This window comes from Spea bombifrons, chromosome 10 (genome assembly GCF_027358695.1).
Source record: "Spea bombifrons isolate aSpeBom1 chromosome 10, aSpeBom1.2.pri, whole genome shotgun sequence".
NCBI classification, from domain to species: Eukaryota; Metazoa; Chordata; class Amphibia; order Anura; family Pelobatidae; genus Spea; species Spea bombifrons.
Window position 1 is genome coordinate 25,630,499 of NC_071096.1, and position 21,477 is coordinate 25,651,975.

At 42.4% G+C, this 21,477-nt stretch overlaps 3 protein-coding genes across 5 annotated transcripts in view; 1 reads left to right on the plus strand and 2 right to left on the minus strand.

Annotated features, from left to right (window-relative positions):
• Positions 1-889: 889 nt before the first annotated feature.
• On the minus strand, positions 890-5,054 carry LOC128467138 (RNA-binding protein 14-like). Its single transcript, XM_053448666.1, has 4 exons — positions 4,766-5,054; positions 4,262-4,614; positions 2,482-3,598; positions 890-1,573 (listed from the first exon to the last, which is right to left on the minus strand). The coding sequence occupies exons 2-4, from the start codon at positions 4,590-4,592 to the stop codon at positions 1,375-1,377; spliced, it is 1,647 nt and encodes a 548-aa protein (XP_053304641.1). The 5' UTR covers positions 4,593-4,614; positions 4,766-5,054; the 3' UTR covers positions 890-1,374.
• A 6,903-nt stretch (positions 5,055-11,957) lies between these two features.
• Positions 11,958-18,935, minus strand: CCS (copper chaperone for superoxide dismutase). Of its 2 annotated transcripts, none has more exons than XM_053449409.1 (8): positions 18,474-18,935; positions 16,324-16,396; positions 15,954-16,091; positions 15,391-15,568; positions 14,417-14,477; positions 13,885-13,962; positions 13,143-13,246; positions 11,958-12,500 (listed from the first exon to the last, which is right to left on the minus strand). In XM_053449409.1, exons 1-8 carry the CDS (start codon positions 18,504-18,506, stop codon positions 12,347-12,349), a joined length of 819 nt encoding a protein of 272 aa, XP_053305384.1. In that variant the 5' UTR covers positions 18,507-18,935; the 3' UTR covers positions 11,958-12,346. The 2 variants fall into 2 exon arrangements, with proteins under 2 accessions (XP_053305384.1, XP_053305385.1); XM_053449410.1 differs by having other exon boundaries at positions 18,448-18,935.
• A 32-nt stretch (positions 18,936-18,967) lies between these two features.
• Positions 18,968-21,477, plus strand: part of LOC128467717 (RNA-binding protein 4B-like) — a 43,859-nt gene continuing 41,349 nt past the window's right edge. Inside the window, exons 1-2 of one of the 2 annotated variants that reach the window (XM_053449408.1) lie at positions 18,968-19,172; positions 20,345-20,767. In XM_053449408.1, coding sequence (XP_053305383.1) covers positions 20,356-20,767 — 412 coding nt within the window. In that variant the 5' untranslated portion in view covers positions 18,968-19,172; positions 20,345-20,355. The remainder of the gene's footprint in view (positions 19,173-20,344; positions 20,768-21,477) is intronic. The other variant, XM_053449407.1, reaches the window with a different exon arrangement.

The following is a 21,477-nucleotide window of genomic DNA, read 5'->3' on the forward strand; positions in this document are numbered from 1 at the left end:
AAGGCAGTACCGCAACACTAGCTAAACGCAGAATGCAAATCGCTGATTGCTTTCTATGCTAGTTTAACCACATAAGGCACCAGGCCCATCTATTATCAGTTACAAAGTACAAGAGGGAAGTTTATTTCTCTAAAACTAGAGAAGCAGACACTTAGATGTAATGTTTGGAAGTTTTTCCTTACCAAGAATGCGGTAGATAAGTGGAACAGCCAATCAGAAATGATAGCGGCTAAGACAGTTAGGGTATTTCAGCAATATGTTTGTGTCTATTTCATTCACAAGGTACACTTGATTCTAACAATGGCCCACTCCAGTGTTGTGGCCGCATTTCAGCTGTAGTTGCCGCCATGAAAAAGAAAAACCTTTAATATGAGATAACACCTGTTGTATACACACACACACTTATTCACTAAAGTTGATGAGAGCTGTGACTTTTAAAGGCCTAACCTCAGTAAGATCCTACTAGTTGAACCCTAATGTATAGTTAAATCACCCCCCCCCCATTCATCCATCCATCGATGCGTGCATTATGCAGACAGCACAGCCCTTACCAATGGATGGATAACTGGCAACTATTGATCCTTTATAATGACTAGTGAAGTGAGGCAGTTACAACCACAACTCTTCTGCCAACTCTCACTTTAGGGAATAAACCCTACTGTAGGGGGACACAAAAAAGTCACCCGAGTCCACAACAACCTTTAGCACCAGTGAACATTCTCCATTGCCCAATTCCACTTATTAAGAGCCAGCATTCAAAGTTCTGAGAAATTAAGAAAAAATGCCATTTCAGAGAAGCAAGCTCAAGCAGATGAGCAAGGGACTAAGGAGGAAGAAAGTTGTGCAGTCACATGAAATGTTTGACCGCAATGGGGGAAAAAATGAATAGTTTTATGTAAGAACAAAATACTGCATTCTTTAATATAAATTTGCTCGAGAAAGCCCTCCAAAATATAATTTCCCCAACTTACAAATCCCAGCTCCAAAGTCATATGCATTATACACCATTTCATCTTAAATTTTAATACATAGCGACAGGCGAGAAAACCACAATCCGGTGGGTAATTAACATTTTTTTGTCTACAAAGTAACATTTTGGTACAGTCTGTATACCTGCAAAGTAGTAAAGAATAGCAAAGTGGTTATTCATGACTGAGCCTGAAGCAGTCTATACTCTGCACGTCATCACGGCAAGTGTGAAGGAATGTATAAAAAGAAAAATATATACATATATATGTAAATCAACCAAGAAACCAAACCAATAAAAAGCATGCTACATTTTTTTAAATTACAAAATCCTGCCTTTCAATGTTTTTACACAAACATTTCAATCAACCAATAACCTCAATTCTACAGTTCCCCTAAAAGCAAACTTTACAAACGACGCTGGTAGCCAGAAGGAAGTTGTGCCGTTCTTAAGTAATCAGAAGAATACTGCGGGTAATTAGTAAAAGAATCCAGTGGGCGTTGATACTCCATCTGAGATTTAGGAGGGGATCGACGATAGGAAGCCTCTGACTCTGCTAAACGGCGGTAATCAGACATTTCAGAAAAATGGCGATCGGAAGCAAACCTGCGATCGAGACATGGAAAACTTTAACGGGGTGTGTGTGTGTGTATGTGTGTGTGAAAAAGGTACATGCAATGAAAATACCAGTAAGTGTGTAGTAAGATTGTATTGTATTGTATGGAGATATAGGTGTGCAGGTGTGACTGCCGATTATCTAAAGCAGTCTGGAACTGTACTATGCAAGCAGTAAGAGGTGTAAAAACACCATTACAAGCCAAAATGATACTCAACAGTGAGCAGGAGGAGTAGAGACTCCAAATTTCCCAGAGGTCAAATCAATAATTCTTAAAATAAACCGTGCAGTACGGATACATTTACTGTACAGACCTCAACTTCAGACACCAGAATATGTTCATAAGCAAGAATGTTGGTATTTTTTGTAAAAAAAAAAAAAAAAAATACACACCCTTATCACCTTGCCTATGCAATGTAGCATGTTCAGCGCGGTTTGAAAGCTTCCTCTCTGTAGCAGTAGTAGTATTTTACAGTCTGATCCCAGCACTCACTGGCAGCGAAAGGGAGCCTTATTACAGAAATCAGAAGACCCACCAGCATAAACATGTCACTCTTGTTATGTACAAGCACTGTGAGATCAAAATCTCTCACAATTAGCCCAGTATTGTCCAGCTGTGTGTACACAGACAGGTTTAAATTTAAAACCCTAATTTTAACTACACATACAAAGCTCACTAAAGCTTCAAAATATCTTACATGTGGTAAAGTTATACAGAATGTATAAATGGTAAGCATTTCAGAATGTATGCCTTCATGGTCTACAATGTAAAGGTTATTAACAAAAGACTTTATTATCACTTGGAACTCAATGAGACTCGTCTACAGACCTTGTTCTTACCCCAGGGGAAATGCCCTTAAAGCCAGCTCCTGCCGCGACAGGTTTCTATAAAACATACCTTTTAAGATTGTCTGGCGTTTTGGTGTAATTGTCGGTAAGAGCACCACTTGGAGGGGAAAGGCGAGTGCGTTCATACACTGTAGCACCAGCCATACCAGGTGGCATATTGGACATTGCAGGTGGTTGACCGAGGTTAGAGAACTGTGCCTCGCAGCCAGAGCTCTGTTGCTGCCGATATGCACTAGCCAGTGCTGCTGACGCCGCAGCATAAGGGGTAGTAGAAGATGGCTGTGAAGCATAAATGTTTGACGAAGTTTGCCCGCTTATGGACGACCCTAGTGATGGCATTTGAGTGCCATAGGCAGACAATGCAGACCCTTGGGCCCCATATGAAGAACCTTGGTTGCCATAAGATGCTTGATCTGACCCATATGGCGTCGATGGTGTTACATATGCAGCGTTCTGGCTCCCATAAGCATTGGACTGGCTCCCATAAGCGGCGGTCTGGCTCCCATAAGCATTGGGCTGGCTTCCATAAGCGGCGGTCTGGCTCCCATAAGCATTGGGCTGGCTCCCATAAGCGGCGGTCTGGCTACCATAAGCGGCGGTCTGGCTACCATAGGCATTGGGTTGGCAACCATAAGCATTGGGCTGGCCCCCATAGGCGGCGGCAGGCTGGCTTCCATAAGCAGAGGCCAATGCTGCAGCGTTTTGGTTCCCATAGGCGGACGCCAGCCCACCTTGGGATCGGTACGCCGATGCTAAGACAGCTGATGCGTCTGCAGCCGTATAGGATTGTCGGGATGGTGATCTCCGCATAGGGCTCCTGTCTCTTGAGTAGTACATTGGGGAAGGGGGGCGGGGGCGGTTTTCATAGGAGCCATAACGAGCCGATTCTGCATGACGCTCGTACGGGGATTTAAGCGCATATGAGGCGTACGCCGCTTCTGTGGCTCTCCTGCGATCGTAAGGATCAGGGCGGCCTTGTGGAGGCTCTCTGGGATCATGCGACCTGCGTGAGCGGTAACCGTGAGAGCTACCATTAGCACTCATAGGCTTCTGGGTTTTGTTGGAAAGTTCCACATTAATCCTTTTGCCTTTAAGCTCTTTCCCATTCAGCTTCTTGATGGCCTCCCTAGCGTCAGTTTCTTTCTCCATGTGAACGAACGCATAGTCTGATGAAGTAACACAGAAGGGAGGAAAGAAAACTGTTATAACGGTTTTTTATGATGACAATAACCATAAACCTTCTCTCCTTATTGTAACAAATCCCTGATGTTTAGATCACAGGGGAAACTACTATAAAATGCGAAGTCTGTTCATATTTGTTGGAAATGTAAATCTGAAGCGGTTTTGCTCAAAATACTAAACGAGCCCTGACCCTTTATTTTTAATATCTACAAACATCAAGCCCCTTCCATTCTTTACATAAATGACGCAGATGCACTTTATTCAGTACAAAGTTTGCATAAATAAATGCAGGCCTAGCCTCCACAGCTCTGTATACAAAGTTTATAATGTTAAATATTGGCTTGTGGGTACTAAGATGATAGATGGTTTTCAGTAAACCACTATGAAAGTCGTTACGAACAGTCCTCGCTGATACACGGACTTAAGTTTACGCAGTTGCTATAGCGACATCGCACACAACAAAGTTAAACCCACGTAAACCGAAAGCCTCCCTTTCGGCCATTTTAATCACTTCAGCGTATGCCTCTAACCCAGGACGGGTAGCCATTTTGTTCACAGCATTATAACCTGACGCACCACATCAACTAATCAAGGCCTCTCACTTGAAGAGCCCAACGATACTCGCAAGTACAAGCCAGCCTCATTACCTTTCACCACGTCGCACTCCACCACCCTCCCGTACGCCTCGAACATTTTGCGGAGCTCGGAAACATCGCAGGCCGTGCTAACGTTTCCCACAAATATCTTGCAAGTGTTGGAAGGCCTGGGTTTGGACAGCTCCACCACCATCTTTTTGCCGTGGAGCTCCCGACCGTTCAGCTCCTCGATAGCCTTCATGGCGTTATCCGTCCCCCGCATGTGGACGAACGCGTATTGCTTCATTACGGCGCAGCTAACCACCGTGCCATATTTCTCGAACAAGGCGCTCAGCTCGTCCTGGGTGGTCCGGTCGTCCACGTTGCCAATGAAAATCTTCATGACTTCCAGGTTGTTCGCGCGCCTTGAGAGGTTAAAATTAAAAGAAGATACGTCACACGAAGCAGAAACATGAACGACCGCAAACAGGCCAAGCCGCTGTAGACGTCGACTAGGCGACTTCGCAAACTCGCGAAACAACTAAAAACGCAAGCGATTCGAAGAAATAAAGCTACCTGGGAAAATGTGGAAACGCCGGAGTGAGTTAGCGCCGCAAGTGACGAAACGCCGTTTAAATCGCGCCTTTTCCCAACAATACCGCTAGAAAAAAATTGACGCTTAGGACGCGAATGAATATATAGTACAATTAACAGTTATTGTAAATATATAAAGCGACGACTATATATCTTCATCCGCCAGCAATGTATACGAGTACTACGAACAGTACGCTTCCAACCCGGGGTATAACGACAATATCCGGCTCTCCTTATTCTTATCTCAACAAAAGACGTTAACGAGGTGTTCGTTACGTCCACACGCCGGAAGTGTGTCATACTACGTACTTTTCCGCATCAGGTTTGACTCCAAGAAAATGGCCGACACGGTGTGTTGTGGATATCAGGAAATTTGGTCTTCGAGGAAATGGCTGCCGTTGCGTCGGATCGGCAATTCTTTTGGCGCGTCATTGGATGAGAGCATTTTTAATATTTTCCCCTTGTGGAACTTTAATGTGTTTCTTAGAATTATGTCGATACTATAAACATATATATTTTGTACATATACACACACACACACACATATTATATATATAATCTTACTTTCAAAATCTATTATTTGGTATGAGAAGTATAAGGAGGGGGTGGTGGTGAGGAAACAAATCTAAAACATACATCTTGTTTTAAATTGGGTGTCATGGAGCGATAAAGGCTCTTCAGCTGTTTTGGGCAATTACATAACAATTATTACTATTATCTTTTATTTATATACACCAACAATTTACGCCGTGCTTCTTACAATACATATATTCAAGGAGTATGACGAGACTAGAGCTGACAGCAGGGGCATAACTAGAAGCCTCAGGGGCCCGGTGCGAGAATCTGTTAAGGCTCCCCACCACCCCCAACCCAATCTACCCGCTTCTCACACCATCTACCCCCTCTCCCTCCCTTCTCACTATCTACCCTCTCCCTACCCCCCCAATTCCGCCACCCGAGACAGACACCTCACGCTCCCACCACTGCAGTCGGGGCAGCGCTGAGGCAGGCGGCAGCAGAGGAGACAGAAGGGCGCCGAGCGGTTGCTGAAAATGACCGCTCGGTACCCCTTGGGCCCCCCTGACTGGCAAAACTCCAGGGCCCGGTCACGGTCGCGACCGCTGCGACCCCGGTAGTCCCGCCACTGGCTGACAGACAAAGCAATACACTAGGTGGAGAGAGCCCTGCTTACAATTTTGAGGGAATGGGGTGACAAACATAAAGCACAGAGAAAGGGTGATAGGTAGTGTGGTGGTTGTATCATGACAGAGAAGTTCTAGCAACTAAGATGGTGCGGCTTCTCTGAAGAAGTGAGTTTTGAGATGTTTCTTGAGGGAGGGTGAATGCTGAAGGTTCGGTATGGAGCAGTCCGAGTGAAGTCTTGTACACGGGGAAATGAAGAGGAAATCCTTAGCCCATGGAAAGAATGTAGAGAACAAGTAGGGGAGTATTTTTATGAGAAATGTATGGAGGAGCAGTGTTATAGCATGGGCCCCAACTGTCCCGATTTGGACAGGACAGTCCCGATTTTGGGACTCTGCCCCGCCTTTCCCTACCTCTGTCCCGCTTTGCAGAGGCAGAGGAAGGGTGAGATGAGAGTGGTACTTACATCGTTTGCAGCTGTGGGGGGGGGGCGCACACCCGATCAGCAGCTGCAGCCTGCAGGACTAGTTGGGAGATCACAATCTCCCTCTAGTCGGCTCAACATTAGGGAGAGCGAGACTCGGCTTTCATGCTCCCTAATTACTACGCGCCAGCAAATGATGCAGAGCGCAGGATATGACGTTGTACCCCGGCACCCTACATCAATAGCCGGCGCATAGTAATGAGGAAGCAGTAAAGCGACAGACCTTGCACTCCCACCACAGGATGGAGGATGAGGTAAGAGATGGGAGAAAGGGGTGTAAGGGCAGTGTACGTGTATATATGTGTGTGTTTGTAAGCTTGTGTGTGTGTGTGTATGGGCAGGTGTGTGTAAATGCAGTATAGGTATTTTTAAGATAGTGTGTAAGGGCAGTGTATGAGTATATGTGTGTGCAAAGGCAGGTGTGTGTAACGGTGTGTGTATATGTGTAAGGGCAGTGAACATGTATGTGTGTAAGGGCAGTGTATGTGTATATGTGTGTGTAAGGGCAGTGTATGTGTATATGTGTGTGTAAAGGCAGTGTATTTGTATATGTGTGTGTAAAGGCAATGCACATGTATACGTGTAAGGGCAGTGTACGTGTATATATGTAAGGGCAGTGCATGAGTGCAGGTGTGTGTAAGGGCAGTGCACGTGTGTATGTGTAAGGGCAGTGTATGTGTATATGTGTGTTTGAGCAGGTGTGTGAGGGCAGTGCACGTGTATATTTGTGTGTGTAAGGGCAGTTTATTTATATGTGTGTGTGTTTATGGGCAGGTGTGTGTAAAGGCAGTGTAAGGGACCTGGGGGGAGGCTAACATACGCATATCTTATACACGGGAACATGCTTAAATCAGTGAGAAAGGAGTCACACATCATTTAATAAGACAACAAAGCACTCTAATGTTATAGATAGAACGGATTAGTCCCAGTTCTTTCAGAAGAGGGGTTAGCAAAGTCAGGATTGTCCAAAACCTTCTGATTTCCATGACCCACCATATTCTAGTTTCCTCTTGTATGCGATAAGGGTTTTCAACATTTAGCAGCATAATGCGTAGTGGGGTTACAAACATGGCTTACTAAGTTAAAATTCTCATATTAAAAAAACAGTATAGGGCTTAGAAGTTGTGCATGCTTTAGTTTTATATAAAGAACCTAGGCCTGCATCCAACAATGATAAAATGTTGGCTACTACTCGATGCCCGTCCTTGCGCAGCTCCTCAGGTGCAACCTACACCCACCTCTTTAGCATCTGTACATTGCCTCCTTATGATGTAATATTCCTCTTAATGACACATGGCTCTGAGTATAGCATGCAATGGCCAGCTCGGCATAGTCCTCCATAGTATAAACGAGAGAGGTCTCCCTTGTAACCGACACATTGAGACAGTATTAGAAGAAAGAAGTGCTTGTGGTGTTTTACAGATCATCAATTGTGTATTTGTGTAATGGCCGACTAGACCTAGAACAGCAAAAACATTTACACACAACCTAGTTCTCTAAAATGACTTCATCCTAAGTGCTGCTCTGGGGATCCAATTCCTGCCCGCATCAATGGGGACAACAAAGGTTATAGAGCCTTCAGAGCTGCACATAACAGAATTTCTCCCTCTGGCTTAAGGCTTGTGAAATCTCATTCATTTGGAGAAATACACTGATCTGGAATATGAACAGTAGAATGTGATCCATATCAAATGCTAACCTATACTAAAAGGAGGATTGTGTGTTGCTGATTTTTTTGCGTGATTGATGATTAGTGAGAAAACCATTAAATCAATCCGGTCTAAAGGATTACAGAGTCTGTGGTATGCAACCCAGGTATATGCGATGACTCTGTTCTTGTGAAGATTACATGTAAATAATCATTGCCATGGTTTTATATTTGTGGTGGTTGTGTAAGGGTATAGTGACCCTTAATTCACAGGAGTTACTATTGCATAGCAAACTGTCACGGAAACCTACATTCCCTGGGCTCCAGGAGGGGCCTGCCATGATTAACTCATGGGATATAGTGTATGCACGGAAGGGTAATCCAGCAGAGGTGATTAGTTCCTTTGTGTTAGCATTCAATGGGTTAATCTAATTTAAATTTAAATTAGTTTCTTTGTACATGCCCTCTGTATCCCTTCTGGCTAGAAGTATCATCTTCCCAGAGGACCCCTGTGGTGATTCATGGCCTAACCTGAGTTATAGGAATTCCATTCCTAGTTTAGGGGGGTTAAGAGGAGTTTTCCATCACCTTTACCCCACCATAACTTATTGGCAGATCAAAGATGGGAATCAATTCTTGGAAAATGTGTCATATAATTGGTCATGTGGCCATAGGGGTGTTTTCTTTGCAAAAGAGTCTGATTTAGGGGCAATACAGGGACCTGGCAAGTAGTCCTGACCATGACTGGGCCTTCCAATAGACCCTGGTCACCGAAGGGGTTCTGTTTTTGGGGAGGTGGGTACAAGGGATCCATTGGGACTACTTCCCCCTGGTACAGAGTGCCAATTATCAGAGACTTTAAAGACTGTGGAGCTCGGACACAGATTTGGGGCACCTACATTTTGGTAGGGGGTTTTTTGCGTGGTGTGTTACTCTCCATCGGGGAGGACTTACAGGGCAGAGACCTCCACGGCCAGTATTTGCACCAAGATCTGATATCCAGCCGGTTTCAGCCAGAAGTCAGGAAACCCCCATGTTTACCAACCTCCCCACAGACTACAATAGTGACCCCCTACTGGGGGGCCAAGTGCAAATACTGAGCCATGTGCAAAGGAGTGCCTGATGGAGAACTATGGGTGGTTTGCTATAGTATGTAAATTACTGTTTGTTTTTTAAAACTGTTTATTGAGAACAGGAAACACAGAGATATGTATACCTCAGATTGCACAAAATAAACAAATCACAGATATACATTGTTTTACAGAAAAGAATAATAAAGAACATAACAGAAAAGATCAACAGTCTCCACCTGGAAGGAACAACAGTGAAGAATACCATCACCACTTTTCAACATTTTCTATTTTCCAATTGCAAAACAATCAACATAAATCGAACAATAACATTAACTTCCCTCCCCATGTATCTCTAAGGTCATAATAAACTACACCACCAGCTCCTAACAGTAATTATAGGTCCAGTAATCGTTCATGTCTCCGATGTCAGGAACTACCAGGCAAACAGTACCAAGCAGTCAATTCAAATGTGCTTTTAAGTTTAGTTTGTATGACAACGTCAAGAGTTGGAATAAAAGGTTTCCACACCTCAAAGAGCCTCTGGGATTTTCCTCTCTTTGTCAAGAGAAGTATCTAACCAGCCCATACGAAAGAAAAAGATAATAACAACGTTGGCCTTGGGCCGAAGTAGCTTGGAGCCTGAGGTGTCTTATTCGAGCACCCAGAGTAGTCCTGGGATGCCTTCACAACCTTGCACTATTGGTGTCGAAGTGCGTGCACGAAGAGCACTAATGGCCCGCTACAGAAGCACCTTTTCACCCCCCGACCCTTACGGGCCTGTGTGTGATAACCAATTTTTTTTAATCGGCCACATGGATATGGCTGGACACTTATTTATCAGACTCACAATTTGCACTATTTTTAGTGCACATGTGACAATTAATTATGCTTGATTTCACAGTTTTACTTGAACACGGCGAGAACACTGGCACCATTTTTTTTGGACACACATTTGAGTTTGACGTTTTGAGCACTGCACCAAAGTGATGCTGAATTACAGTTTTTTGGGGGAGAGGTAGTGAATGCCTTATGGCTCCCTACCTCTTCCTTACAGTGGTCCTCCTCTTCGGCGTTGGACCAAGAAGATCCGGCCCTTCTGCAGGCCTTCTGTCCAAAGAGGGAAGGAAGGCTTGGCACATCCCTTTGGCTAGCCACAGCGCCAACGCAGCTTAGGTGCCCCTTCTCTCTACAACGCTGGTTCTGTCTGGTGCTGGAGGGGTTAACCGCTGGTGTCTCGGCCGAAGGAAGCGCAGCTTGATGGTAGTCCCTAGGCAGGGGTACAGGGAGTCCCATCACACAAACAAAACATGTGAAACTATTTATCAAAGTTATGAAGATACCTGAGGAAAGGTTAGAAATGACTTCAGTTTATTGGGCACCAAAGAATGTTCAAAGGGAGACTATCCCCAGCCCCGCTTTTGTGCTATAAGGGTTATCCTGGGTATATAAACCAGAAAATCTCAATGCACGGAGGATTTTTCTTTCCACCTTCCATATAACCAGTTCAAGTCAATGTTCAAGTACCATGCTTAATAACTACTTTCACTATAAGGTTACAATCTATATACCCAAATAATCACAAATTTAGAATTTAAACACACTTTAATTTATTGTAAAACAACTTTGTACTGAATTATATTATAGATAACAAAATCGTAATAAATTATCGTGACACATTGACATTTCAGCCCCAAAGCATTAATAATCCCATTTTGTACATATATAATTTTACCTTTACTTGTAGAAAATATATTCTTTGGTTACTAAAATGCAGCATGGGGGTCTCGCAGCACTCTTCACACCATTGGAATGTGCCATAGGTGCCAAACGTGCAAGCAATTGAAGCCAACACAGAAAGAAAGATTAGACATGACTAGTGATTATTCTTTCAAAAAAAAAGAAGAGGTGAAAAATCATATTTGGTGGAATTCCAGCTATGGGCACACAATAGCAGCGATTAAAAGCTACAAATACGACCGCTGGCTGGAGCCCTTTCTGCACAGATGAAGACCAGAGGAGACCTGTGTGTATAAATGTAACTCACTATGGAACCCATTGTTGCAGATAGTATAACTTTACATATACATGTTCTAGTTAGCATAATGTATATGGAAGTACATACATACGTGTAGTGGATCATGTCATCAGGGCCAGACTGGGGATCGTGAGGTGGCATTTTAAGGCCATGGGCCACCTAATAACGTTAGTGTCACACTGCAGCAACCCATCTGCTGTGAGTATGGGGTGCTGTTGGCCAGTAGCTCATTGGACCAGGCGTGCCAGATGGCCTGTCTGGACATTCATGTCATCCAAACATTAGAGCAGAGGAAGTCCACTTTAATGTTTCTTTTTTTCCTCTCATCTCTGATTTTCTGCTAGATTACCTGCATTCTCTAAAACGCAATGAATGCATTAAATGGCAGAAAGCTTCGGCACGCAGAGGTCATGTAACGTATCTGAACTTTTCTCAGTTCTAGTTTCTATGAAATGATGTTACACTGATCTCTTTATAGAATAATGTAATGTAATGTAGATGTACATTTCCCGCATGGCATATAGCTGGGGAAAGGGGAAAATGCCTATGGAGGGATTCTGCAGAATCCCTCTATGCACTTGCAAGGGGGACACCATACAAGTGTAAAGGGAACACACATTATAGTGCATATGATGGCACTTTAGCAATGATTTAGGTTGATAAACACACAAAAAATGACCAAATTATTTCTAACTAAAGTAAGAGCACTTATATCGTGTGTGTGTGTGTATGTGTATATATGTATTTTTTTTTTTTGCATGACTGCTCTTCCCCCCATTTCCCTCTTTCCATGTTCTATGTGAAACACTCTGCATGAAGCAAAAGCCCACCGCTTTCATCTTGATGGTCCATTACCCTGGCTAGCATGCCATGAGGGTCAAAGCATTCAATCCTGAGCCCTGCCACTAGCCGATAAAGCATTGGACACAAAGAACGCAGCAGTGCGCAACTAAACAAGCAGTTGCATTGCAAACACATAGATAAAAGGAAAGTCACCGTCCACAGAAGTCGTCTGCAGTAAGTAATTATTAGCTATTTTTTTTTCCGATCGCATTTCTATTAGCAACTGGAATAGTAAAAGGGGATTTCTTTTTGGTTTTCCGCATTGTGTAATTATGCCGTGCTGTGCAGTATTCTGCCTGTTGGAGTCCACAGATAATATAGGCGGAGGAATATTTTCTTAAAGGTTGGCGGAGGGGTTGTGGTGCTTATTTCTGCCGGGTCCAGCTATGGGACAATCTCTCTCCTCCCAGATGGTAACTCCATCACAGGAGCAAATCTGCTTGGCATTTTCAAATAGACCAGCTGATCGGGCAATAATGCCACAGGCCAATCTGGAAAAGATAATTAGCATAGATAGACAAAATAGATGGACACAAAATATATTATTTGAAAGAATTCTGGATAGCTTTGTGCCTATCCCGTGCATGTTTAAACTCCACCACTGTATTAGCCTCTACCATTTCTGATAGGAGGCTGTTCCATGTATCTACCGCTTTCTCAAGTAAAACTAAAACATTACATCCAAACCTCTGGATTCAGATTAAACCTCCCTGATGGTCACACACTGTAGGTGCAATAATCTGTCTCTTGTAAAGAGTTAATATCTTGTTTTCTGTATTCCATTATTAAAGGGTTACTGTATATTGTTTTAGTCATCTACAAGCTTTAGAAAGTTTAACAGTATCCACAATCTGTAGAATGTAGCCGTGTTTAACATGCTTGTTGGCTCCATCCCACAAACCTTATTAAAGATCCAAAGAAGCACCAGACTGAAATGTTGCCCCTGAATAAGCTTCACGGGCTTATGAGAATATGCAGGTTCAGGGCCAGAAGCTGGATCAACAGATCTCTGTTTGTATTATTAGCCTATTTATTACTATTATTTTATTATTATTACCAAGGTTTTCCCATGTTAGTAAACCGAGAAGCACTTCGGTGTTTTAGTCTCAAACCTCTGCTACTGTGTTGCTTACCTTCTGCCAGAGTTTCCGGTTATTTTTGACAGGGGATGATGACCATTTCCCAGGTCATCCTCTCCTTCATCCACCACTAATGAGCGACCGATGATGTCCCATACCTGAAAGTAGACATGTGTGGTCCCTGAGCTGCAGCGATGCACCATGAGGTCGAAAACCTTACGCTTACAGCATTTTATAGAAACTAGTAATATTTATTCGGTCATACCCAGAAACCTATTGTTCCTTAAGATTCCAAGTAAAGACACCACTGATGTCCAGATGCCCATGTGACACCTTTTTTTGTGTGTTGGTCAAATAAAAGGCATTTTCAGTATGCTGGAACGTTGCCTTAATTACGCTCACAGATTCCTAATCTGCCCCATAAAAGCATATTTCTGAAAAGAAGACAAGCTAGGCTATTTCAAAAGGGTCACACTATCGCTTTGCTTGCTGACATTTCCAACCCATGGTGACTAAAACATATTTCCATGTCTACTGGGAGGATATTTTCTCTTTTTCACATTTGTGCTGAAATATGAAAAGAGATCCCCCTCGGGATCTTTCTGGCCACCAAAGATCTCTATTAAATTATATTTTTATTCTCTTTTCACTCTCCCTGACCGATGATCATACACACTGCTTTCCTGATCACACAACATTTAAACGGTCTGCAGAAGGATCTGTAGGGGCCTAATAGGTCCTCATGGGATTAATTGGACACCTTTACAACACAGACAGAAAACAAAGGAATTGTTACCTTCACTCTATCATTCTCCATCCTAAAAGATGCCCGTCCGTTATCAGAGGCCAAGATATTTCCCAGGTCTCCAACATGCTAAAAAAAAACAACAATAAAAAAACAATTAGGGACACAGTTTATATGTTTCTATTCCATGTAGCGAACATAAAATATATAGTAAAAATGCATATCTACAGATGTGATGGTATATTACATTCAATTTATTATGCAGTAATGTGGGCAAAATACTCAGATGTTAAGTAACTCTCAATGTTAAGAAGTCAGGGTCCAGTTGAAGGAGAACTCCCACCATATTTTGACTTCCTTTATCACTTTTATATCCGCTAATTATTGTTCTATGTTTGTAAGAAATATATTATTTAAATTTTGGGCACAATGACCATTCTAAATGTTTTTCTGCACCAGTTATAGGACATTATAGCCATCATTTACACAGCATTTTCATAAGCAGGGACAATAACGTGCAATAAAATTAAACACTTTATGAATAAAAGAATGGCGATCGGATTTAAGGATAAATTGAACTCACCCGGTTAATGTCCCCAGGCCCCCCATGCAAATTCCCATCAGGATTGTAATGCTCTCCACAGCTAAATCAGAATATATTTATATAAGATTAATAGATACATAACACTTACATGCAATGTTATTCCCAAAAACTCAATAACCAATGATTCCCCTCTTTTTTACGAAAATTACTTTGTGCAACCAAAGCATATACTCTTGAATATAATTCCTTAATTATGAAATCCCCAAGTTGGATCTTAATGGAAGAGGAAAAAAGGTGGTCTGAATATAAGATGACATTGGTTCTTCTGGGACTGTCACACTGGCAGTAATAGCACAAACACCGGTGGGACAGGCAAGTGTGGCTACAAATCTGCTCAAGGGCACCTGATGTGAAGGGCTACAAAGGATAGTCATGAGACAGACAAGTAAGGTGTATTTCAGTATGACTGCGCCATCTGATAACCCTTTTAAAGTGCCTATTTACTATAATAAATTTAGGCAGGGCTGGAGAAATTGCGGCACCTGGTGGGTCACTACACAACCACCCTCCCAAAATGATCAGACTAACCTTTGCATGTTACAGCCTTCTAACTAAAAGTGTCTTTAAAAGGATGAGCCATCCAGCTGAGACTGGTTGGCGTTGAGAAGGGACAGCGGTGGCAGCAGCAAAACGAGAAGCAACGACGTGCAACGAGCGACGAGTTTTACCAACTAGGTCTGACTATGTTATAGAGGGAGCAGTAAAGCCAATCAGCTCCAAGAGGAGCTCCAAAAAGATGCGCCATCTACATCTATAGGGACAGTGGTGACGGCAACAAGACCAGAAGCAACAAGTTGATAAGTACTTTCTAGCCATGCCGCATGTTCAGGGGTCTGAATAAAAGATGATAAGGGAAGGTTGCTTTTTTTAGATTAATATTCTGGAAAAAATATGAAACCTGTCATATATTCAAATAGGGTACTTCAGTTTTCTTTAAAGTCTTTCACAACTACCTTCCACAATCCTGAGAAATGTCACCATATTCATGAATGTGAATTCCATGTAGCCCAGGACCCAAGCCATCCAGAGTCCCGTCAATGACACAACTCTTCTCGGATGCCTGTAGGAAGCGTACAATGCCCTGTATGGGACCTTCTCCTGATATCATAGCTACAGCAGCCCCGAGGTTGTCTGGAAAGAAGAACAACTTCAAATTTTACACACTGCGTATAATATATATGCACAAATTATAATTAAATAATTAAAAAATATCAGTACATCTATGTATTCCTAAATTGTTTATAAAATAAAATATTTTTTAAAGGGGCTTTTTGAAGAGCATTTTAGATCATGGCCATAGTAAACGGAATGTACAAATTCTGAACTATTTCAAGATTAATAGTGACGCAATAGAGCCAAAGACATAACACCCATGGCACATTTTTTCACAGCTAATGTCATGGCCAGACTAATGTGTCGTGTACAACAATACAAAATATGTAAGGATAAATACAGCACGGGCCATAAGGATGTTATATATTGGAAGGTGATGATAAGGCACATGATTGAGGCTTACTTGACTGGCTGGTCCCCATACCCTTCAGCACTGCTTTCCGCCCCGTGCTCTCCAGCAGTCTTTGGATATCCTGAGCCGACAGTGCCGTCTCCACCAGAACTGACTCAGATTCCAGGCTGACAATGACACTTTCTACACCTGAAGAAAGAAAAGTCCCAATGAATCAGCGATCATTGTCCTATTTAACTGGAATCAACGTTTACTTGTGGCATTGGCAAAGGTTTCACGATGCAGGGAGGAGTAAATAGGAGGTGTTTTGGATTAGAGCTCAACCATAGTATTTGTTATTTGTGTGATAGCTCTTTGTCCACAAGTGTCATAACTAATATACCGGTAATCCAAAATAACAGATTTGACTTGTTCTTGTTACCTTTTACATCTTTTAAGGATTCCTTCACAGCGTTCACACACTTGCCACATGTCATCTGCACGGCAAACTCCAACTGGGAAAAAGTGAGATTATTATCAGTGATCATGTACCACAGGGACATTCATAGTCAAGAACTAGAGGCTTCATGTATGTAAAAATGACACAGGAGACACACATCTTTTGTTTACTGCGGTACAAATACTGACACATCTTTGGCGACTTTATGATATAATCAGAATCATCAGTTCCTAATGGATGAAAATACTTACCTCCAGCACCATCTTGGCTGAATGCTGCGTGCAGACCCCCATGCGCACGTGTGGAATGTATTTCAGTGGGAGCACTTTCCTGTCACTATTGCTTGCCTCAAGTAGACAAATAGTGACACTGATAGTCGGGTGGAGGAGGTCTGCTGCAGGGCAGTATCTTCAGACATGGGTTTTATTAACTGCATTGAACTGCATTGTCCCAATTATAGGCCGTACCCTTATAGTTTGGTGCAATTGTTAAGAAAATATAATTTTTAAAGAAGAAAATACATGATTATAAGGGTAAAGAGTATTTTCTTACTCAGTCTTACTCACACACTCTCCCTCTCTTCTCCGCTGACCGATTTCATGTCCCTGTCTACTTATCCGCAGCTTGTTGTTCTGTCTTCTTTCTTCGTCCGCTTCTCCCCGGTATCAGCTCCATTGACCAGGCCTCTCGGAGCGCTTCCGCAAAAGGGCGGAGCCTACGTTGAACAGGGAAGAGGCTGTCCCCGTGGTGGGCCACCTGGCTCCACCCTTTAGTGGAGGTACAAGAAGCCAGGATAATGCAGGTGTGAGGAACAACCGCATTTCCAGAAGACTTGGGACCTCTGAGACAGCACTGCTTGCCATCCTGAATATCTAAACCCCCGGGTATCCGTCACACCCCTAATTTAAAGATTAATATTGGGGTAAAAAGGTGCGGCCTATAATCGAGACAATATGGGATTTTTCCATTTTGGAACAATGCATATAAAATACCCACAGAGTACTCCTCTGCATCACACAAGCTGGCCCACGCCTATGGTTCTACACGCAGCTTGTTACAAGCACAACATGCAATGAAAGATACTGCAGACAAACATTAACCAGGTTTTAAAGATAAATAAGATGATCTATCATCCCATTTTTCAATACTGCCGGTCTCCTGTTACTATAAGAGTAATTCTGGGGCAAAGTTCTAGATGAGGAGTAATCACGTGATTACGTTTTTTAAATACTACACATAGAACTACAGGAGTTTATGCTAGATGCTCGGTTTTGGATGTTGCAGTAAATTAACATCTTTTTCACCAAAAATTCTTTTGGGTAACCCAATGTCCAATGTGGCTGTAGGTGAACTAGTATCCGAGTATTGAGGGTTTTCCATGAATCTTTCCTTTGCCCAGCGGGCTATTATGTCCACATCCAACTCATTGGTTACATTGGTTACTCAAGTTGGAGAAACAAAGATTAACACCATTCACTAAAGGGAGAGTTTGGGGTTGTTGTGTTTCAGATCCTAGACTTCACTATATGACAGTCCAACCCCACTAAGATTTTGCTGCAGGGTCCTGTATGATGAGGGATTTCTGCATTCTTTGCAGGAACGCAGTCACGTAATACAATGTTACATGATCCCGCGGCAATAGTGTGACACTCGCACCGTGTGTGAGCAGCTATAATAAAAATAAAAAAAGATAAGGCGGTGATGATGGTGTGATTTGGGTGATAGGATGGGTGTTAGTGTGTATATCTAACATTTATGGGGGGGGGGGGTGCATTCAGCCCTTTCCCCTAGAGGCCAGCCCTCCCCTATTGACAATGCAATATCCTGATTCAAAAAAAGAAAACTTTATTTTGCAGCAACATTTGGATAATGACTTAATTCAGGTATTAAACCGTGAATAACGAGGCGCTTATACATTTAGAAATTTACTTTTTTTCCCTTTTCTGTGACGAATTTCTTATTATTTTCCGTGTGTCCATTGTGCAGCTAAACGAAATGAATACACCGTAAGAATTACGTAACGGCAGCTTTGTAGCATGAATCACACGTAAACGACTACTGCTCCTTAACTAAATCTTCCGATCGCCGTTAAGTTGGGGAGGTAACCTGTTTTAAAGCAGAGATGCGATCACCTTGCACACCGTGCCGCCGACTGAGCCGTCCATGCCGTTTCCGTGAGAAGCTCGCTTTCCCGGCCGTAACCTTTAACCTCACCGAGATCTAAGGCGCGTGGTTGTTTTAGGAAGTCATCTTAAGTCAACAAATCGTAATACTATAGTGTCGTAAATATTTGCTTTCATAGCTTTATTAGTCAGACGCTTCAAAGAGAGCAGCAAATTACTACTACTCTCATTCACTAGCTAGTTTCATTTAGAAAGTCCGGTTCGCACAATTGAACTCATGATCTTTATTACTATAGGTTAAGTTATACATTCATACAACTCAGAGATGCCATAAGCGGAAACTCGTAAATACACCATTTTCCCTAAATGTAGCATGGATAAAACCGATAGAATTTCCATCTTCCAAAAATGGTCAACTCCTGTTTATCTGCATTAAACTAAAACACCATTTTCTTTATTTAAAAAGGCGTGCTAACTCGCGTGTTTAGAACTCAACTACCGCTCTAGCGCCCAAGCACCAATGACGCAGCTTCCATCCAAAAGACTGTAACATGTGATTGACAATGTTGTAGACCAATCGCTAAGGCGCATAGCAACGGCGCCGTCCAATCAGTTACATCCAGAAAGCGAGTTCCTTTTCCTCCGGCAGTAACGTTCGTAGCTGATAACGTTTGGTTGCCATTTTGAGTGTGATTCGTCGGTTTAAAGGTGAGTAATTATAAAATGTAATCAATTAGATAAAACACGTTATTTTACATTCAGTGAAGTGAGAGGGACAAACGGCTGCTTTATTGTTATCACCAATTCGCTTTAACGGAAGGCTTTTCTGTGGGCTTTGTTGAAATGGACTCCCCAACCGTTATTGGTACGTTAATGCATGTGATAGCTGCGTGGTCTCTTGTACGTTTTCTTGGTGTACCCCAGCGAATTCGTGACGGGGTTACTGCAGAAACCCGGCTCAGCTAGTTTCTGTTCCACCGAGCCCCTTTTTATGCGCCAGCTCCCCGTGTGCGCATGCGCGGATTGCGCTGCCATTTCTTTCGTTGTGGAAGAAAGCGCGTTACTCGCTGAGGATGTTAGTATGCATTTTGTGATAATTAGATTAAATGTAATCGCCTTCTGTTTTATTTTAATTTTTCGTGGTGAAGAGGGTACTTTGTTTAATTGATGAAATTGAACGCACTATATTTGAAATCCATTCTAGACGTGCAGATTAGGTTTCTACACCCGGAAAAGGCAATGTTTCTCATTACATTGTCTTATTAATGGATTAGGGGGAACATACTCTTGTTCCAATGGATAGCACTTACCTTTGCATTTTTAACCCAAGTGTTGCCTCTGACATTTAAAATACCTGTAATACTTTAAGACATCTTTTTTGGTTTTAAATGTTGATGCTCATGAATGGGTGATTAAAGCACAATGTTTCCTACACAACCTGTAGTTGTCCACAGATGAATGAATGAACAAAGCGTATAATGAAGTCATTCAATGAGACTTATTACCGCAGTAAAAGTAAATGCTTAGAGATGCCGATCTGCAAAATAAAATTTATTCTCTTTGGTGTGTTCTGCGATTTTTAGCCTTTCCTCCACCTGCTGTGTGGACTTCAACATTGCCGTAACTAGATGCAGCATTAGATACATCTTTCTTGGCTATTGAATGTCTAAAGCAATAATCTCCTAATTGTGGTGCGATTTAGATATGCATTGTGCCAACTAAAAGGTAAGCACCAGAATAACTTAAAAATGGGAAATCAAATAAAACTAACACTGTAGAAGTAAGAGTTCCGTGACGGATTGTTGTAGAGTTTCATTTTGAGTATGGTATTTCTGTTTTCATTTTTTTTTATCTTTTAATCTTTTCTTTATTCATTTCAGATCGTGCAAATATGGTGAAACTCTTTGTAGGTAATTTACCCCCCGAGGCAACCCAGGCCGAGTTGAAAGCACTCTTTGAGCAGTTTGGCCGTGTGACCGAGTGTGACATAATCAAAAATTATGGCTTCGTCCACATGGAAGATAAGAAATCCGCCGACGACGCTGTCCTTAATCTTAACCATTATAAATTGCATGACGTTGCAATCAATGTGGAAAACAGTAGAGGGAGACCAAAAGCCTCCACTAAACTTCACGTAAGCAACCTCGGCGGCAACTGTACCAGTGAAGAACTGCGTGCCAAGTTTGAGGCTTTTGGTTCAGTCTTAGAGTGTGACATCGTGAAAGACTATGCCTTTGTTCACATGGAGAGGGCAGATGAAGCGTTGGAGGCCATCAGGAATTTGGACAACACTGAGTTTAAAGGTGAAATCAGGTTGGGGGGGCACATAACAGGTGGATGTTAGAACATCCGATGGAACACTTGTCCTTTATACGTGTAAGTGTGCCAGCGTGTATTGAACTCTGGGTAATCAGCAGCTGACCTAATACATACCTCGTGTATGTGTGTGATTTTACTTTAAAGGAATCACTGAAAATGTTCTGATGCATGCATACTTGCTTTACTTAAAACTTTTTTAAAAAAGGGATTTTTTTTAAGCAATTTTTACTTACCGTAACAGAATCATGAAAAAAGCGACAAAAAATAGGGAACCTGATCTTAAGAACATAGTTTGCTATATTCTATAGGCATTCCCTATTCCTTGACCTCAGTTAGAGTCCTTCAGGTTGTGACCCAAATGGATATCTTCAGATACAGGCTTACTTGAAATGATGATGTAAACAAGTAGCATTAGGTACTAAGAAGCAGGCATATACGTAAACTCAGTTAGAGAACGGGTTTTGGGATGTTGCTCCTACTCTGAGTTCGTACACCGAGTGCTGTTTTTTTTGTCTTACTCTGTTAGTGACATAACACTTGTTAATGAAACCCTTCCCCCAATAAGTAACGCTTCAGTTTTAGAACTAGTCAACCTCAAAAGAATAAAAAGCGGTCTGCGGTGAAGCAGAGGTAAGGTTCACGTTGGTAAGTATCGTGACCTTAGTCTGTTGTGCTCGGTGTACAAAGACATGTA